General features: G+C 44.7%; 1 protein-coding gene across 3 annotated transcripts in view; it reads left to right on the top strand.

Moving 5' to 3' along the window:
* The window catches only part of PRIMA1 (proline rich membrane anchor 1), a 104,065-nt gene extending 88,070 nt beyond the window's left edge, over nt 1-15,995 (top strand). For 2 of the 3 annotated variants that reach the window (XM_029597855.1, XM_029597856.1), the window contains exon 5: nt 8,727-11,184. In XM_029597855.1, the coding sequence (XP_029453715.1) occupies nt 8,727-8,826 (100 nt within the window). In that variant the 3' untranslated portion in view covers nt 8,827-11,184. Of the gene's footprint in view, nt 1-8,726; nt 11,185-14,234 lie in introns of those variants that run through there. The other variant, XM_029597857.1, reaches the window with a different exon arrangement.
* The last annotated feature ends 1,450 nt before the right edge of the window (nt 15,996-17,445 follow it).

Raw genomic sequence — 17,445 nt, 5'->3', positions numbered from 1 at the left:
TCTGCTGGAAATATTTTATTCATCGTCGGGCCATGCGGCTCATGCACAGTGGCCCCTCCACAACTTTTCACTTGTGCCTCCCTTTCCACAGCAGCCGTTCAGGAAATATTTTCAGTGATGTTAAATGTTTTTTTGCAGCTGGAAGCTTGCAGCATCAGCAGTAGCGCCCCGCTTCCTTGAACGAGAGGCAACCGAAAGTAAATTAGCCGAAGAACAATGTCCATTCAGCGTTTCCGCCCTCCTATCGTTTACCCACCGTAACACCGCTGCAAGAGAAGCAGGCGGAGCACAGACCCAGCTAAGGGTGGTCAGAGGACTGCTGAGGAAGCAAAATGCAAAGAATGTGGCATAGTGCTACCGATTTTTCCGGCACCTACGAGAGCAGAGTCAGCACGGCAGTTAACAATGCTCTGCTTCTGGCTGCAATTACTGTCGCTTGCCTCTGAACTGATCCTCGACAGGTAGCAAAAGTTTACCACCTTGCCCCGATCATCTGCTCCGCTCTTACACGCTGAGGTAGATCTTTAAAAAGTACGCCGGATTTTATAAGATACGCGCGTATCTTATAAAATCCGGGGTCGGCGCGCGCAAGGCTGCGCAAAATCGGCAGCCTGCGCGCACCGAGCCGCGCAGGCTGCCTCCGTTCCCTCCGAGGCCGATCCGAAATCGGAGCGGCCTCGGAGGGAACTTTCATTCCGCGTCTCCCCACCTTCCCCTCCTTTCCCCTACCTAACCCCCCCCCCGGCCCTACCTAAATCCCCCCCCCCCCACACACCTTTGTTGGGCAAGTTACGCCTGCTTGAAGCAGGCGTAACTTGCGCGTGCCACCTCGCATCCCCCGGCACAGGCCGCAGTGCCGGGGGACTCGGGACCGCCCTCCCGGCCCGCCCCTGACCCGTCGCCACGCCCCCGGACCGCCCCCTGACCCCAGACACGCCCCTCCTGCCCCTTCTACGAAGCCCCGAGACTTACGCGCGTCCTGGGGCTTTGCGCGCGCCGGCGGCCTATGCAAAATAGCGCAGGGCTTTTAAAATCTAGCCCTTATTCTCGCTCTGTGTAACGTGGATGCAAGGACTGGTAATCAAACAGAACAACAATAATGGATTTTTTTTACCGAGTCGGTGGGCAAAGTCACTTACCCAGTGAGCAAATTATTAGCCTCAGGCTGTAGAATTTAGGGCACCTTGCACTCCTTAGTGTATCCACTCTCTCTTTTCTCCTATAATTTTCAGTTCTTGTCCTCTTAAGTTTGCAGCTGGCATCAATGATAGAGCAACTCTAGGCCAAAATATCGGTGAGAAACATTTCTGGGGGGGGAGGATTACAGAAGTTTCCGCCTGCTCCTATGCACTTCCAGGTTAGTGAAAGCCAGGACTGGATTCTGGTGCCCTGAGCCTTCACTCACAACTCCCCAGTGAATGTTTCCACTCTCTATAATCCCCCCTCCCAACCTACTTTAGTCCAGGAGTCCCCCAAACATTTCAAAGGAAGGGCCACATAGGAAATTTCAAATCATCAAGAGAGTTGGGGGGTGGGGGTATCCCCCCCTTGCAGTTTCTTGAGCAGAGATGGGGTTAGGGCAGGAGCAGGGCCAGATTACAGTTTGCTCAACCAAGGAGGGGGGCAGGGCCCTTTGGATGATTTGAAATACTTGGAAAGGGAGAAAACAGGGCTCCCAGCCAGGAAATAATACTTGTAGATTTTTCTGGAAGTTGGCAACCCTGCCGCTCCCCCCGAAAACCCTGCTCCCTGGCTTCCCCTTCCTCTGCATCTGCCTCCCCCCCCCCTGAGGTGAGTGTGAGCGTGGCACACCCCCTACCCTCTCTCCACTTTCACGTTTACCCCCCCCCCCCCCCAATGACCCCCCCGAGATCCATTAATCTGGACAAACAGCTGCAGATATCGAGATACAGTTTGCATCTCCCGCTCTCGCTCGGATAATTCTGCACCTTTTTCATGTTTAAGCGGAAGGGGGCAATGCTCAGGATTTCTTGGATCTTCTTTCCTGGAGCCAGGCTATTGCTCCCTTGACCACTCAAAATATCTGCTTTTAAGATAAACTTGTGCTTGAGCCGGGAAGCAGTGTTTTTATCTTCCCACGTTGTATCTCAGTGAAACAATGACCCTTTCTCCCTAGATGTAATCTTGTCTCTGGCGCTGGGTCTTTTCATGTTTTTTTTTTTTAAATACAGACGGGGGTTCCCACTGTATTGGGAAGGTTACAAGGTTTTGAAATCCTTTGTTTACAGTAATAGCCTGTGGGCTCTTTTGTCTCCATAGCTCACACAAAAATATTTGGAAACATCAAGCTATGGGAGTCTAAAGCTCATAAAATACTATAAACAATTCTCTGAAACTACAAAAGCTGGAAGCATAATTCCTGGTATATTACAGGAGGAGAAAATACAACTTCAGGCTTTATGAATCTGGTTATTTTTAGATTGCCTGTTGATCAGTAGTCCTGGATATTAAATCTGACTCGAACAGTGTAAAAAAAGAACAGTAAGCAAATACTTTTTAATAAAGTGGCATCAGGGGTCAACAAACAAGTTGTAGATGATATATTTTTATTGGACTAACTTGAAGCATCCGTGAGGAAATAAAGCGGGCCCCTCTGAATGCTGATTCTGTCTTCATTAGAGAAGGCGAGACACGTTTGGATAATCACCTATTAAGTTTGACTTACGTAGATTGCGTGACTGCCTTTATCCTCTCTGTTTCCCAGTAGAAACCCTTCCGCCAGGAAGGGATGGGAAGGTCGTAGAGGGGAAGAGGAAAGACGAGAGGAGAAGAGAGACCCCCCCAGGCAGTAGAAAGAATGCCAGGAGGCGAGGACAGATTAACCCTAAAGAAGCAGCCTGCGGGAAAGGAGTGGAAAGTCTAGAGAGTGAAAGGGGCCCTGCTGGTAGAGAGAGAGACACTGGAGAATTGTGGAAGGAGAGAAAGAATGAAGAACAAAATAATGAGAAGACAGACAGACCAGGGAAAAGAAAATGCCGGAAAACTTAAAGGGGTAAAGGGCCACCTTGGGTGGCTCTCTAGTGCTTTCATTTTGTCTAGTGCTGGCAAGAGCTCCCCTGGTGCGTTTTAATGTATTTATTTGCACTGTTGATATTGCGCCCTTATCCAGAGTGCTTGAAAAACCGAAAGTGTTGGACAAAGGCAAAGAATGAAGCATCGCCTATCTACCACTCCTCCTCCTCTTTATCATTTCTAAAGCACTGCTAGACAGACACAGGGCTGGTCACTTAATGCCAGGAGTGCACATGCACCGTGAAGGGTGAATCTGATTTACCGGGAATAAACTGACTCCACAGCTGTAAGGGCTGTAGAATAAAATGTATTTACTCTAAAAGGCACAAATCTGCTTTTCAGGGTATCCCTAAATGGAGTCAGAGCATGCAAATATCTCTCTTGCATATTCATTAGGGATACCCTGAAAACATGACCTGCGGTTTGCGGCCCCCCCCCCCCCCCCCCCCGAGACTGCAGTTTGACACCTAGGGGAGGAGGAATAGCCTAGTGGTTAGAGCAGTGGGCTACGAACCAGGAGACCAGCGTTTGAGTCCCGCTGTCGCTCCTTGTGACCTTGAGCAAATCACTTTACCCTCCGTTGCCTCAGGTACAAAACTTAGATTGTAAGCCCTCTGGGGATAGGGAAATACCTACAGTACCTGAATGTAAAACCGATGTGATATCTCAGATCAAAATGTCGGTATATATTTATTTATTTAAACATTTTTATATACCGGCATTCGTTGTGGACATCATGTCGGTTTACAGTAAACAGGTTAAGTTTGGAAATTACATTTTAATAGGGAAGTCAAAACTGGGAGAGGGGGAAACGATAGGCAGCTAAGAAAAGACAGGGTAAACAAACAAGGTACCTCGCGGAGAGGAGATGGAGTAAAACAAACATAGTTCCTCAATATGAGAAATAGGGAGTCGACGTATTGTGGTCTACACTGGCACGGATTGATGACTTTTTAATCTGGGTAAGCTTGGTTGAACAGCCATGTTTTCAATTTCTTTTTGAAGTTGTTCATATATTAAAAAAAAACCAAACATTCAGGGTACCTATAATAAGACATTTTTATTTTCATGTGTTTATTACATGAGATATGGGTGGGCTGACTAAATGAGCCATATGGCCTTTATCTGCCATCATGTTCAACGTGTAGGCCCTCTTCTAGTGGATGCTATAAAATAAGGGATCAAACTCAGTACCAGGGCTTAGTCCAGGCAAAGTCTTTCCAAATCCTGGCAGGGATTCTCTAAATCGTGTGTGTGTGGGCGGGAGGGGAGGGAGATATACCTCCAGAGCCCAGGGTATTATTTAAAAGTCTCTTTCTGGAGGTCTAAGCTCAGTCTTTTAGTCTCTTAATTCCCTGTTGAATGGACTCTTCAGTAGGGTGTTCCAAAATAAGAGTTTACTGTTCAGTGATAATCAGTTGGCACCTAATGCACTACCCTCTTGTTATATCCATAATAACTCCAATAAATCAGGTTCAGAAAGTTATCTATATCTGACCCTTGGCATTATCTAGGGATGTGCATTTGTTTAAAACGAAATAGGAAATGTCAACTATATTTCCAGTTTCGTTTCATTACATTCCAAAAATGGAACGAAAAAATAACCAATTAAATTCCATTGGTTTTCTTTTTGTTTTGTTTTGTTTAATAAAAAAAGGAAAAAGCTTAGGAAAAAAAAAAAAGGTCCACCACAGGTCCAAGGCTTCCCCAGGGCCTCCCCGAGATGTTCCTGAGGCCTCTCCTTCCCCAGGGCCTCTCTGAGCCCTCCAACCACCACGCCACAAAAATGCTGCTGGGGTCCTTCTGACTCTCCTCCCAGAAAGGTACTGGGACAGGGAACCCACCCGTTCCCCGCTTACCCTGTCCGTAGGAGTCCCGGGCAATACTAAGGGCGTGAGCAGTGCCCACTTGCTTCCTGCCTTTCGGTTGTTCCTTTAAAATGGCGTTGGTCGGCCCTGAAACTGGTGCCATAGTGACTTCAAAATGGCGCCAGTCTCGAGGCTGGCCGGCGCCATTTTCTTGTACAGCTGTACAAATACATGGTCAAAGAAGAACATGGCGCTGGCCGGCCCTGAGAAGATTTCTCACTTCCTAAGCCATTCAGCAAGGGTTTTGAGCCGATTCTGGGTAAGGCCTAGGGGGAACTACAAAAAAAAGTCAAACCTTCTCATCCACTCCAACCTAAAAATGCAACACTGAACCTAGGGGGTCACCGCTCATATGCAGGCAGGACAGTATCGTTGCAGCAGCCACCAATGGGGGTCCTGTGGCAAGATGGTACATCCTACACTGCTGGGTCCTTTGCACTAGGCCCAATTTCTCATAGCGATCCCAAGGGGACGCTACATATGTTCTGATGTTTGCGTGTTAAGTTACCTTAAAAAGGATTGGTCATACACACGGTCAACTTTGCTTAGAAAAAAAATAGTAAAGAGATCATTGTACTAAGTCCAAGCACAATTTTAAATGAATGTGGCTCATGCGAGACAGATGCTCTGATAATATTGGTTTAAGGTTGGGAGTCTTGGATTTTTTAAGGACAAAGGGCATTGCCTTCTGAGGTTAGTTATGCTGCGCTGAGCTGGGATTCATTTTACATACAACTACAGCTACACTTGTAAGTCTTGGTTACCCCGTGTGATATCTCAGGAGTTGAGGTACCCACTATGGCAAGGTGGCCAACTCCCAGCCTCGAGAGCCACAGGCCTGCTTTTCAGGATATCCGCAAAGAGATATGCATGAGATAGATTTGCATGCACTGCCTCCATTGTAACACCAATCCTTCTCATGCATATTCATTGTGGATATCCTGAAAAGCTGGCCTGTTTGTGGTTCTCGAGGACCGGGGTTGGGATTTTCAGAAGTAGGCATGTACATTTTTCCCTTAAAATGTCTGTGTCCATTTCAGCAGGAGATCTGGGCTTGGTTTCAAGTCCTTGGGCCCCCTGGGGACCCGAGAGTGGTGCAGAGGCAGTGGCCACAGTCCCTAGGCAGGAGAGACTCTCAGCCGTGGCTCAGCGTTGGCCAGACTTTGGGTCCTATGTTTGCGGGCTCTCAGAAGCAGTGGTGGTCGAGGTCCATTGCTGGGAGGACTGGACTGAGTTGGATGGGGCATATAAAAGGTGGCAGAGGGGGGAATGAAGGCTCATGGCGCTGTAGACCAACAGACACCAAGTCCAATTCACCAGAAAGTCCAGTGGAGCAGGAGGAAAATACTGGGAGTAAAAAAAGCAACCTTTGTAAAATGTTGCTGGGAGATTATATTGCTCTAGGTAGAGTTATTGCAACATACTTTCTTAAAATATATTCGTTTGATGTTTTTTTTTCTCAAGTTAATTGTTTCTTAATAGTAGTTAATAACCCATAGCATTTTGTGTTTAAGGTTCACTGCATCAACAGTATGCAATATCCATAGATAGCTTCCTGCAATTATAAGACAGATGAATGAAAAAAGAAAATAACAGAGAAGAAACACAATTTTTGGAACAGTTTTTATTTGTGGATGATTGCATGAGTTTTGAGCAGAACACAGCAATAATTAAACACATTAGTAAAAAGGAAGGCTTTACTAGCATGGGGCAGTGTCCAAGCTGTCTTCCTATTGATTAGTTATCCCGCAAAAATGCACATAGATACCCTGGGCCTTATTCAGCAGGGGCCTACTTCCAGCCTCTTACAGGGCCACATGTCAGACATATATTGGGAACTGGTATCATTAATTCTCTAATACAATGTGGAACCACATGAACAAAATCACCAAGTATGTTATCTCTGTATCTGTAGGACCTCTGGACTACGTGAGTTTAAGCATACAGACTCATTTTGTTGTGAACAGGTCCGAATTGCTTTTTATTAATCAGGAGGTCAATTTTTAGAATTTTTTATGATTTTTCTTAAAATTATTTATAGACCCAAAACGTCATTCATAACTACATATATCGCACACCTACTTGTATTGTTTCTTGAAACGAAGCCAAACTCTATAAATATAGGCCACTTTAGAATACCTATATTTATAGAGTTTGGCTTCGTTTCAAGAAACAATACAACTAGGTGTGCGATATATGTAGTTATGAATGACGTTTTGGGTCTATAAATAATTTTAAGAAAAATCATAAAAAATTCTAAAAATTGACTTCCTGATTAATAAAAAGCAATTTGGACCTGCACACAACAAAATGAGTCTGTATGCTTAACAAACTCACGTAGTCCAGAGGTCCTACAGATACAGAGATAACATACTTGGTGATTTTGTTCATGTGCTTCCACATTGTATTAGAGAATTAATGATACCAGTTCCCTGTGTGTACTTTGATGTGTGTTGTACAAGTTTGGAGGTTCTGGAAAAAACAGTTTAGGGCATTGTTTGTGTGAGACATATATTGGGACCATCCACTAGAAGAATTCAGATAGGCTAATCAGCTTCACTGATTCAGACTTTTCTAGCTGGTAAATCCCTGCTGTGGTTACGTACAAGATGTGAATCAGGTAGCAAGAGCTGTCTGCTGTTCTGTGACGATGAGACAGACCTTATAGGCCCAGGGTGGCCAACTCTAGTCTTCAAGGACCACAAACAGGCCTGATTTTCAGGATACCCATAATGAATATACATGAGATAGAGGGAGGTAGTGCATGCAGGCTTAGCTATGTCTTCCTACTTTCATTCAGTTGTAGCAGATGCTCTGCTGGGCTGCATGCACGTTGGCCGAAAAGTCAAAAAAGGCATTCCACATGCAAAAGGTCCAATTGGAAAAGTTAGCAAGGAAGTCAGAGGTACAACTATGCACTACATGGACCAGGGAATGGCCAGCTTTGTACCTCCTATGGCAGCAGAAAATTGTAACAACTTAACATTTAAATATAAGAGGGCGATTTTCAAAGGGCTTCAACTGGCTAACAAAAGAGTTAGCCGGCTAAGATCCCTTGGGGTGAGAACTGTGCAGTGCGGCTAAATCCAGTTTCAGTAGGAGATTACGTTTAACCGCTCTGAATGGAGGCATTCCCAGGAGTGTAACTTGGAATATTCCAGAAAGAAAGTGTTGTTTCTCCCATGTAACCCCGCCTACAGAAATAGGGGGGGGGGGGGGGGGAAACATTTGTACCCCCTGCATATGCGTTAGCAAACTTCCCTTTGAAAATGTGCTAAAAGTCAGTGGGTACAAAAGTTCTTGCATACTTTGGTGCTAGGCGGCTTAGTAAAAATTAGCTTCCCTTTGTAAACTGCTAAAAGATCCTGCAGTCTTTGCACCTCTGCAGTCTGTGGGGGCGGAAAATTCACCAGTAAAGAAACACACATAGGTTTGAGAATCAAGTCTACCCGTATCGCTTCTCTAGCTGGCTCTCTCCCCACCCCCGAAAATGCCTCCTCTCAATCCGGTTAAAAGTGTGCGCGCTGTGGAAGACCGCGTGTGCTTTTAGCGGACTAAGGAAGGCAGATTTGGGACAGGCCAGTTTACCTGGGTATATTGCCCTCTGTAAGTACTACTGCCCACCTTGGGAACGTTTGTAGTGTGGTCTGTTAAATGATAAATGGAGATTTCCGCACTACATAGGGAGGTGCAGCCATCACAAGATGGCAAAAAGGTGGCGTGCTTTAATATACGAGTCCCTCCTAGAAATGATCCCGATGTCTTCTGAAGTGCCCTTAATTCTGTGTGTGTTGTCCTTTTTCTTTTTCCCACTCTCCACCCAAGGAAACCACTGCGCAAGGAGGAGAACGGAACGAGTCGGGCCGAGTGTGCCACGATGTCCCAGAACAACATACCGCTGGATGTAAATAACGCGGTGGTATAATCTTACAGACTCCCCAAGGCAACGGGAAGTGTTTAAACTTTTCAGAGCACTCACAATGCTGTGTGCAGAATGGGAAATGAAAGGAGCTTTGTAGCCTTCGTTTCAGAACTAGCCCGCACACCTGTTATTGAGAGAAGAGAGGGGCGGACTGCTCTTCAGTCTAGCAGATTGTCGAGCAGAGGATAATCGGCACCGCTTGCAGAAAAGACCTCGTAAAAGGCAGAACTGCCACACACACACAGCATCTGTTAAAAGTAACAATATCAAGATGGCCGGCCAGCTTCCTTTTTAGATCGATTGTCCATAAAGAACTGCTTAGGTAGGTAGGACTGCCTGAGGTGAAGATAAAGGGTCGGAGAATGCAGTGACTCATCACCGTGTGGTTTCAACTTCCATGCGTGTGAGACTTCACCTGCAGTCCAATGCCTGTGCAGCATTTCCATTGTAAGATAGCTGCTTCGTACTATTACTAGTATTATTATTATTATTATTATTATTATTAATAAAGGAAGACAGGTATGCCAAGCAACCAAAAAATAAATATCCTGCATGCACTTATAAGTTAACCCAGGAAATTCACCTTCAGTCTGACGACTATGCAATTTCCAGTGGCTGAAGACTTTGTACAGACCAAAAATTATAAAATAGGACTGTTAAGGATTGCTGTTAAAAGACAGAGATCATTTTTAAAGGGTGCTTTGAACATTATTACTTCACAATCAGACTCTTTTTTTTATGTTTTAACATTTCTTTCTTAGCTTTAACAACAGGGCTTGAGTTTCTGTTCCTATGTAACGTTGTATGTTTTTACTACACATGCAGCAGAATACAGGTCTCTCTGGAGAAAGCAGTTGGTGTTCATTCCTCTTTGAGTGGATATTTGTCCTCATACTCCGGTGATGTTAAGTGGGACTGGCAGCACTGGCATCTGGAGCCAGGCTTGTCTTCATGTGCCCAAGTAATATAGGCCCAGTCACAGTGCACACCCCCTGGGACTCTTTCACTAAGGACATCAACTGCAGGTGAATTCCTCCCTGGGGGGGGGGGGGTGATAGATGGCAAGGCCTAAACCAGTGGCCGTGTCTTAGTTCAGCCTTAGTCCTATCCAGAGCAGAGACTGCCAATTGTGCCAACCTGTGTGTGCTGTAGCTTTGTCTTGCATTTTCCTGTTGTTCGTGTTTGTCCGTTGGAAGCTTAACTGGATCTGTTTAGTCTCGCTTGGGACTTCAGTTTAAATGTAACCGGTAAGAAAGGTCATTGTTTTGTAGGCAGTGTTTCTCTCCTTTTCATGTAGAGTGTGTATGTGTGTGTTGTACTGTGCTTTCGTTACAATCATTATCCCTTTGGTCTAAGTGTTTCACTCGTTCAGAAATGTTCTGGAAGGAAGTGAGGTCGTTCCTTACTGTGGGCTTTCCTTATTACTGTAAACCAATCAAAAATCTCAAGGGTGGTATATCTGAAGAACTCCAACAAGCCAGTCTTTGCTTTCAATGATCCCAAAGCTGGCATTGTCTCTGTTAAGTTACCTGGATAATTTCAGTTTTGCAGGGAAAAATGAAGTGAAATGATGTTTAGGGTGGATATATTTACCTGTCCCCCTCCCGTTCATTGGGAGGGGGACAGGTAAATATATCTTTCATCTCTTTCAGATAACCCTTCAGTTTAGGGGTAGATCTACAGGTAAAAATGCTTTAAGAAAAGTGAAGATTGTGTGAATGACAAGAAGATAAAGGAGCAGCTAGTTAGATACTGTGTTTTCTTGCAGCGTTTATGTCAGTAGGCCAAAACAAAACTCGGTTGATCCATTTTCAATTCCAGATAAGATGAACAAGTTCTTATCTGGCTTTATGATTTGAAATATGTTTCTAAACTGGCCTGCAATCTATACCACTTTCTTTTTGGACACTTAATGCCTGAACAAATGTGATCTGTTAATTTTCAGACTTCCACAAAACTAAGCTATGTCATAATTTTGCTGGGGTTTATTTTGGTTCATTGCGTGTCTTGTTTACCTATGTGATGTCCCATGGTTTGTGACCTGATTGCATGTACAATGAAGAGTGCATCCATGTAGCCCGAGGACAGAAATGTTAAGCATGATAGCACCTTCTAATTACCTTTTTTTAAGGGAGCCTTAAGGGCATGTTGTAAATGGCCAAGCTCATCAAGGATCTTAAGAGCCATCTGTTTTTGCAAACGCCAAGTATCAACAGACAAGTTGTAGGTGAGACATTTTTTTATTGGGCTCAATACATCTGTGACTGTTGAACAGGCCAATACAGTAAAGTGCGGCCACGGTTACCCTGCTTCTAACCCACTTTCTACTCACAATTTGGCCGCATTAGTCCAACCTGCGATTCACTATCCCTTTTAACCCATCCTTACCGCTTCTTTAAATCAATGGGTAACGCTTTCCGCCCGCGGCATGTATATGAGATGTAAACGATCGGATTAGCTATTCCCTCCCATACAGTAAAACGCGCCCCGATTATTGCTTTTTAAACCTGCAGTTTTGCCGCGCGTTTAACCTGCTAATTTACCGCCTACCCTTACCCCTGCGTTAGAGGCAGGGGTAAGGGTAGGCGGCAAACTTTCCCCCAGCCCCCGCTCACCTACCCTGGCCGCGTCCATGGGTGCCAGTCTCCGGGGCAGCCCCAGTCCTCTCCCCCCTCCTCCTGAAGCAACTTTAACCAAAAGAAAACCTAAAATCCCCTCCTCCCGAAGCAAGGCGCAGGGCGAAAAGCGACTCGCCATGTAAAGTATTGTGAATAAGTGTAACCAAAGTAAACTTACTTTGTCTTTCTTTCAGCCCTCTCTGCCCTCCTCCGGAGGCGCGCACTGCGGCTCCCCTGCCTCCCGGGGGCAGCCGGCGGTGAAAGCGGCTTCCAGCGGCCCCCGCCGGCGAAGATGGACGAACGCACGCCCGAAGTGCACGGGCGCTCAAGCCAGCAAAAGCACATGAAATGGGTGTGCGTGACGTCACGGCGTACGTTCATACGCTTTGCTGGCTTGAGCGTCCAAATTGACGGGCCCCCAAGTCAGCGAAAGCGTATGAACGGGCGTGCGTGACGTCACGGCGTACGTTCATATGCTTTCGCTGACTTGGGGGCCCGTCAATTTGGACGCTCAAGCCAGCGAAGCGTATGAACGTACGCCGTGACGTCACGCACGCCCGTTCATGTGCTTTCGCTGGCTTGAGCGCCCGTGCACTACGGGCGTGCGTTCGTCCATCTTCGCCGGCAGGGGCCGCTGGAAGCCGCTTTCGCCGCCGGCTGCCCCCAGGAGGCAGGGGAGCCGCAGTGCGCACCTCCGGAGGAGGGCAGAGAGGGCTGAAAGAAAGACAAAGTAAGTTTACTTTGGTTACACTTATTCACAATACTTTACATGTCGAGTCGCTTTCCGCCCTGCGCCTTGCTTCGGGAGGAGGGGATTTTAGGTTTTCTTTTGGTTAAAGTTGGGATCCACTTCCTGGAACCTGTCATTTGAAATGACATTTGAAATGACAGGTACCAGCACACCCAGGATACTGTATAGGCGCTGTATAGCGCCTAATCAGTAAAATGGATTGTGCTTCAGGGACGCACGTTGGACGCGGCTTGCATTTGCATGCCATTTAAATAGAGTATCGAGAGGTATGTGATCCAAACTGTGCCTGCAGTAAACGGGGGTGCACCCGGCCCTAACGCACCTCTTTCTACTGCACCTTACTGTATCGGCCCGGAAGTAAACATATAGCTCTCAATAGCTAGTCACAGATGTACTGGGTCAGTCAAATAAAAAGGTATTGCATATAACTTGTTTGTTGACTCTAGAAACATAGAATTGTGATGGCCAGAAAAGACTGTTGTGGACTGTCTGGTCTGCTCATGCATTTCTAAAATTCAAAGAACATCACTTAGTCCACTAACTTGATAGTAGACTCTGCCCAGACTTATCCTAATGTTATAATGACTTGTAGCAAGACTTGTATGTGAAATATTGCTCCGCCAGGTAAAAGAATAATTTTTAGAACAGCAAACCTTATTTTGGTTATCAAGTAGAACTTCCATGCACAAAACCAGAAATGAGATCGAACTCTTTATAAACAAATGCCGAATAAGACCATAGATTCTTTGTAAGTTGTGGCACCTTGTTTTGAACCAACATAAGCATAACCCAGAAAGCCTTTCAGACCACAGAAGTAACTTCACATCTGAAGAAGGCATCAAAAGCTCAACGTGCATCATCATCTTTAGCTTATTGTCATGTTGGGCCAATAAGAGGCCATCACAACCTATCCAATTTTCTCCAGAACCAATACGGCTGCAGACATTTGTGCTACTAGGACCACAGACATATTACAATCATGCAGCGCAGTGCAGTATGCACCAAAAGCAAAGTGCAATAGAACACTGGATTCTTAAGGAACAGGTCTGAGTCAATAACGCCAATGTATGTGCTTCAGAATGTTACAAGAGTTAATATGACAAAATAAGTTGGTTTTATGTACAAGTGGGTATGCGTTTGAGCCCCCATTGCGAAAATATTTGTTGTAAACCAAGAAAGAGCGTAATGAAAAAGCTACTAACAAGTGATAAACAGGGTTCTGTGGGTGGTACCCAGGCATTGGTTTCCAGTCAATGCAGCTCCGATATTTTTTTTTATTTCGTTTATTGAAATAATTTTTTAAGACCCAGATGTTTCAGCAGTATCCACAGCGTGGAAGTGACTCAGCATTAGCCCTGCAGCACCGTTCAATGACTTTCTATGGAACCACTCTGAAAAGTGGCCATTTTATACCTTAGGCAGGATCGCGTATCATGCAACGTTGAATTCAGGCAATAGCCCCGAGAGAATATTGCTTCCCCTCTCCCCTTACTCCCCAGGGAAACATAGGAACCGCCCCACCCCACCCCCAGAAAATAAGTATCTAATATTAATCATAGAAGTCAACGTTCAAAACAATTGGGGGTGCCGAACTCGACACAAATTACTCCTCCCTGGACACAGTGAGAAAGTTTGCTCAATAGTGGGGGTGCTCAAGCACCCAGAGAGCTGGCTCCTATGATATTAAGAAAATGTATTCATAGTTTAAAAATTCCATTTTTTTTAGTACTTCTCCTCTGTTATTCTGCTATGCCCCCTCACCCTGGGACAACATTTTTTAATTTGGCACTGATCATAGGTCGTGTATATTTTTGTATGTCATGTAGCATTATAGAAAGGTGAAGTAGAATTTTAAATAAGGTCACTATGAAAAGGGTAATTAGCACCGATGACCCCCTCCCCTTCACTTATGTATTATGAAGAGTAAATGGGACCATTAATAGGGAAGCACATTAACTATATGTTTCAGGGGCATTGAACATCCTGCTGTGTAAGTATTGTGCATTTCTGTTTCCTTATCTTCACTTTTTCATCATCCACAGGCAAAGTAGAGTTCAGCAGTCAGACTGAGGAGCTTCTCCAATCTGCTTTGCTAAAGAGCCTTTTTTTTTTTTTTTTGTTTAATGAACCAGAAGACTCGGCACTATGGAATAGGTAGAACATGCTCTCACTGTAATGTCTGAAGCTTGGCTGCCCCTTTGGCAAGCTATATCAAAGTGTGCCAAAACGTAAGATGTTTCTGAAAGTTACGCCACAGATTTTCTGCCGACAAGAGATTTAGATCTCCAGAACAGGAGGAGAAACGTGTGAATGCCTTCCGAAGGAGCTTCCTCCCGCTTTGTGGAGTTGTGATGATTCTGAGAACTCTTCCGGTTACTGTCTAAGCCTCAGTCATACTAATATACGTCACACACTAAATGGCAGCCGATAAAGACCATCTGGCCATTCAGACTGCCCAGCTGAGATTCTTCCTCTGATTTTCTGCCACTTTGGAGAAATGTGCATTTAAATTCCCATATGCAAGCCAATATCAGCTACCCTTCCTCCTGCCCCTTCCATGCCTTCTACCTGACCTCTCACACCCTTTTCCTATTACTGCCCATCCAAGTCTGTTCCAAGCATGCCCAGGAGCTGTTACAGTGGAGGCTGGCATCCACCACCTCTGCTGTTAGATCATTTCAGGCCTTGTCATACTCCTCTTTGCTTCAAACAAGACTTAAGGCTTAATCTAATACCTGGTCACCTTCCATGTCTTATTAAGCAGTTGCACAACTAACGAACATATGGTCTCCCTATGCTCATTGATGTTTCATTTTAAACCATGTTTGCTCAATGCAGACCATCCTATTGCCTTCTTGGAATCCTGATGCAGCTGTATCACTGCTGTTAGGTTTGTGAATGGAGCTCTTACATCCATGCCATTGCATTAAATAAACCTACCAGGAAAATATTCAGATCTTAGCAGATAAAAGTCTAACCTGTGCCACTTAAAAACAAAAACCAGTTATCTGAAGCAGAGATTTGTGGAGCATTTAACATTTGTTTGTGCCATAAACCATGGCAAAACACACACACCCTCTCATACGGAAAGAGAATATGATACATTTGATGAGTTTACAAGTATATTCATCTTTATTTTATAGGAGATGACTGCTGTATTATTTTCTTACTAAGCCAGACGTTTATTGCCAAGTAGTTAATTAGTCCTCAACATAAACTCTTAAACAGGGCAATAGAAATCCACATTGTCATGGATGAGATAAATAATTACATGCGACTCTTTTTTAATGGTATTCTCCAACTTGAATTTATCACACTTGACAAGACATGCATTGCTGTGGGAATCACATCCTTGATTCACTAGATAAACAAAAGGTCAGCATCCTGTGACTCACGTTTAGAAGCTGCAAAATCAGACTCGGAAGGAGAGATATGCTAGCTTTAAGACCTATATGAATATATATTTACAATATTCCCTGCAACTACAATTTATCTGTGAGAATATTGTTTAAAGAAATAATGCATGAATGTAAATATTCTTAAAATCTGCCTTAGTGACTATATACCACATGTACAAATGAAAACGAACATTGTTTATAGAAAATCTATAACATGGTTAAATGACTACAGAGAAAATTAATGTTGTCATGTTTCTCAAACAAGCCATTAATGTATATTTAGTATTTAAGAGGATTGCACAAGTATCTTCTGTACCAAAAAATAAACTCTGTTACATAGATATAAGACGCAGTACCTGCTTTAAAAAAAACACAATTAATTTTTTTAAATAAAAGTGTATATTAAATATATGTGTCTGTTGTCGTGCGTTAAAATGCTTTGTGTTTGTTGTCAATGGAAGCCAATGGTAGACCCCCTGGGGGTGCAGTGGAGGACAGAGAGGGAGTCATGGCTATCGTTCAAGAGTGACACCAATTGGTTGGATTCAGGGCCCGTGATTAGTGGGGTCCAGAAGGAACGCCGGCTCTTTGCTCCCGGCTGAAAGATGATTTCTACGCTGGGGGTGGGGGGAGTTGGAAAATATGGGTAGAAAACGCCCGGTAGTTACAAATGAAGGCTCATGGCTCCAGGATCCCAGGCCTTGGTTCTTCTAGAGCAGGAGGGAATGGCCTGGGTCAAACAAAACCTGCAAACTTAAAGAAGCTTTGCAAATGACAGATTTGTGTAACTTTTAAGTGGTGTATTTGAGCTGATTGTTCAGATCCCCTGTGTTTAATGTTTGGTATCATGGGTAAAGCTCCGGTTGCCAGCTGTCTTGATTTTTTTTTGGACTGTACAGATTTTTGGGATACTGTACAGAAAAAAAAAAAAGAGGAAGGGCTAAAATGTTCGGAAATGTCCTGAGTTTTCCCTTCCAGCCGCAGCTTGGCATTTAATATCCTCCTGAGATTACGCAATACAGTGTGTGCTTTGGTAGCCACTCTATGTTCACCATGTTGGTTAACATTTATTTTGTGTCATTTACAAACCCTTCAGGCCATGATTTAATCAGAGGTCTAAAAACATTTACAAAAGATAGTTTGGCCCCTGGGCCAGTAAAAGCAAACCTTTTTCAGAGTAAAATTCTAGCAGAGGCAGCCGAACACCTTTTGGTCAACCAAGTCCCGCTTCTAACTCCACTCCAAGCTCCCTCCACATTCCCATTGCCAATTTTTTTTACTTTACATTTAGTTCTTTATTTATTTGATTTATATTTCGCTTTTCAGTAACATTCTGTCTTGCATATATTCTTCGCACAAATCAGAGTATAATTCATTCCCAGACCAATTAAATGCATGATGCTAGAAAACCAGACCTAGTGCTAAAGGAGAAAACGGCATTACTAATAGAAATGTCAGTACTGAAGCGACTATTCTGTACTGTGTGTGTTACATGATGCTCTCCCCCCACGAGGTGGGGTAGGGAATGGAGCAGAAGAGAGAGGGAGCAAAAGGAGGAGGAGTGGGAGCAGGACCAAGAGGAGGGGAAGGACAAGAGGCGAGAGAAAAAAGAAGTGGAGATGGGGCGGAATGGAGGAGAGACGTAAATTACTGAAGAGGGGAGAAGAGATAGATGGGTGAGAGAAAAGAGTAGGGATAGGGAGAGAGGTGGAATGCTGAAGGAGGAGAGCTGAGGATATAGGTGGGGTGCTGAAGGGGAGGAAGGAGAGAGACTAGAGGTCTGCCCCAAAAAAAACAATGAAGGCTTGGGGGTAAGGGTAGGGTCTGGGTAGGGGGTACGGGTAGGGATGGGGGA

This window comes from Rhinatrema bivittatum, chromosome 4, assembly GCF_901001135.1.
Source record: "Rhinatrema bivittatum chromosome 4, aRhiBiv1.1, whole genome shotgun sequence".
In the NCBI taxonomy this organism is placed as follows: Eukaryota; Metazoa; Chordata; class Amphibia; order Gymnophiona; family Rhinatrematidae; genus Rhinatrema; species Rhinatrema bivittatum.
This window is presented reverse-complemented; position numbering and strand designations above follow the sequence as displayed.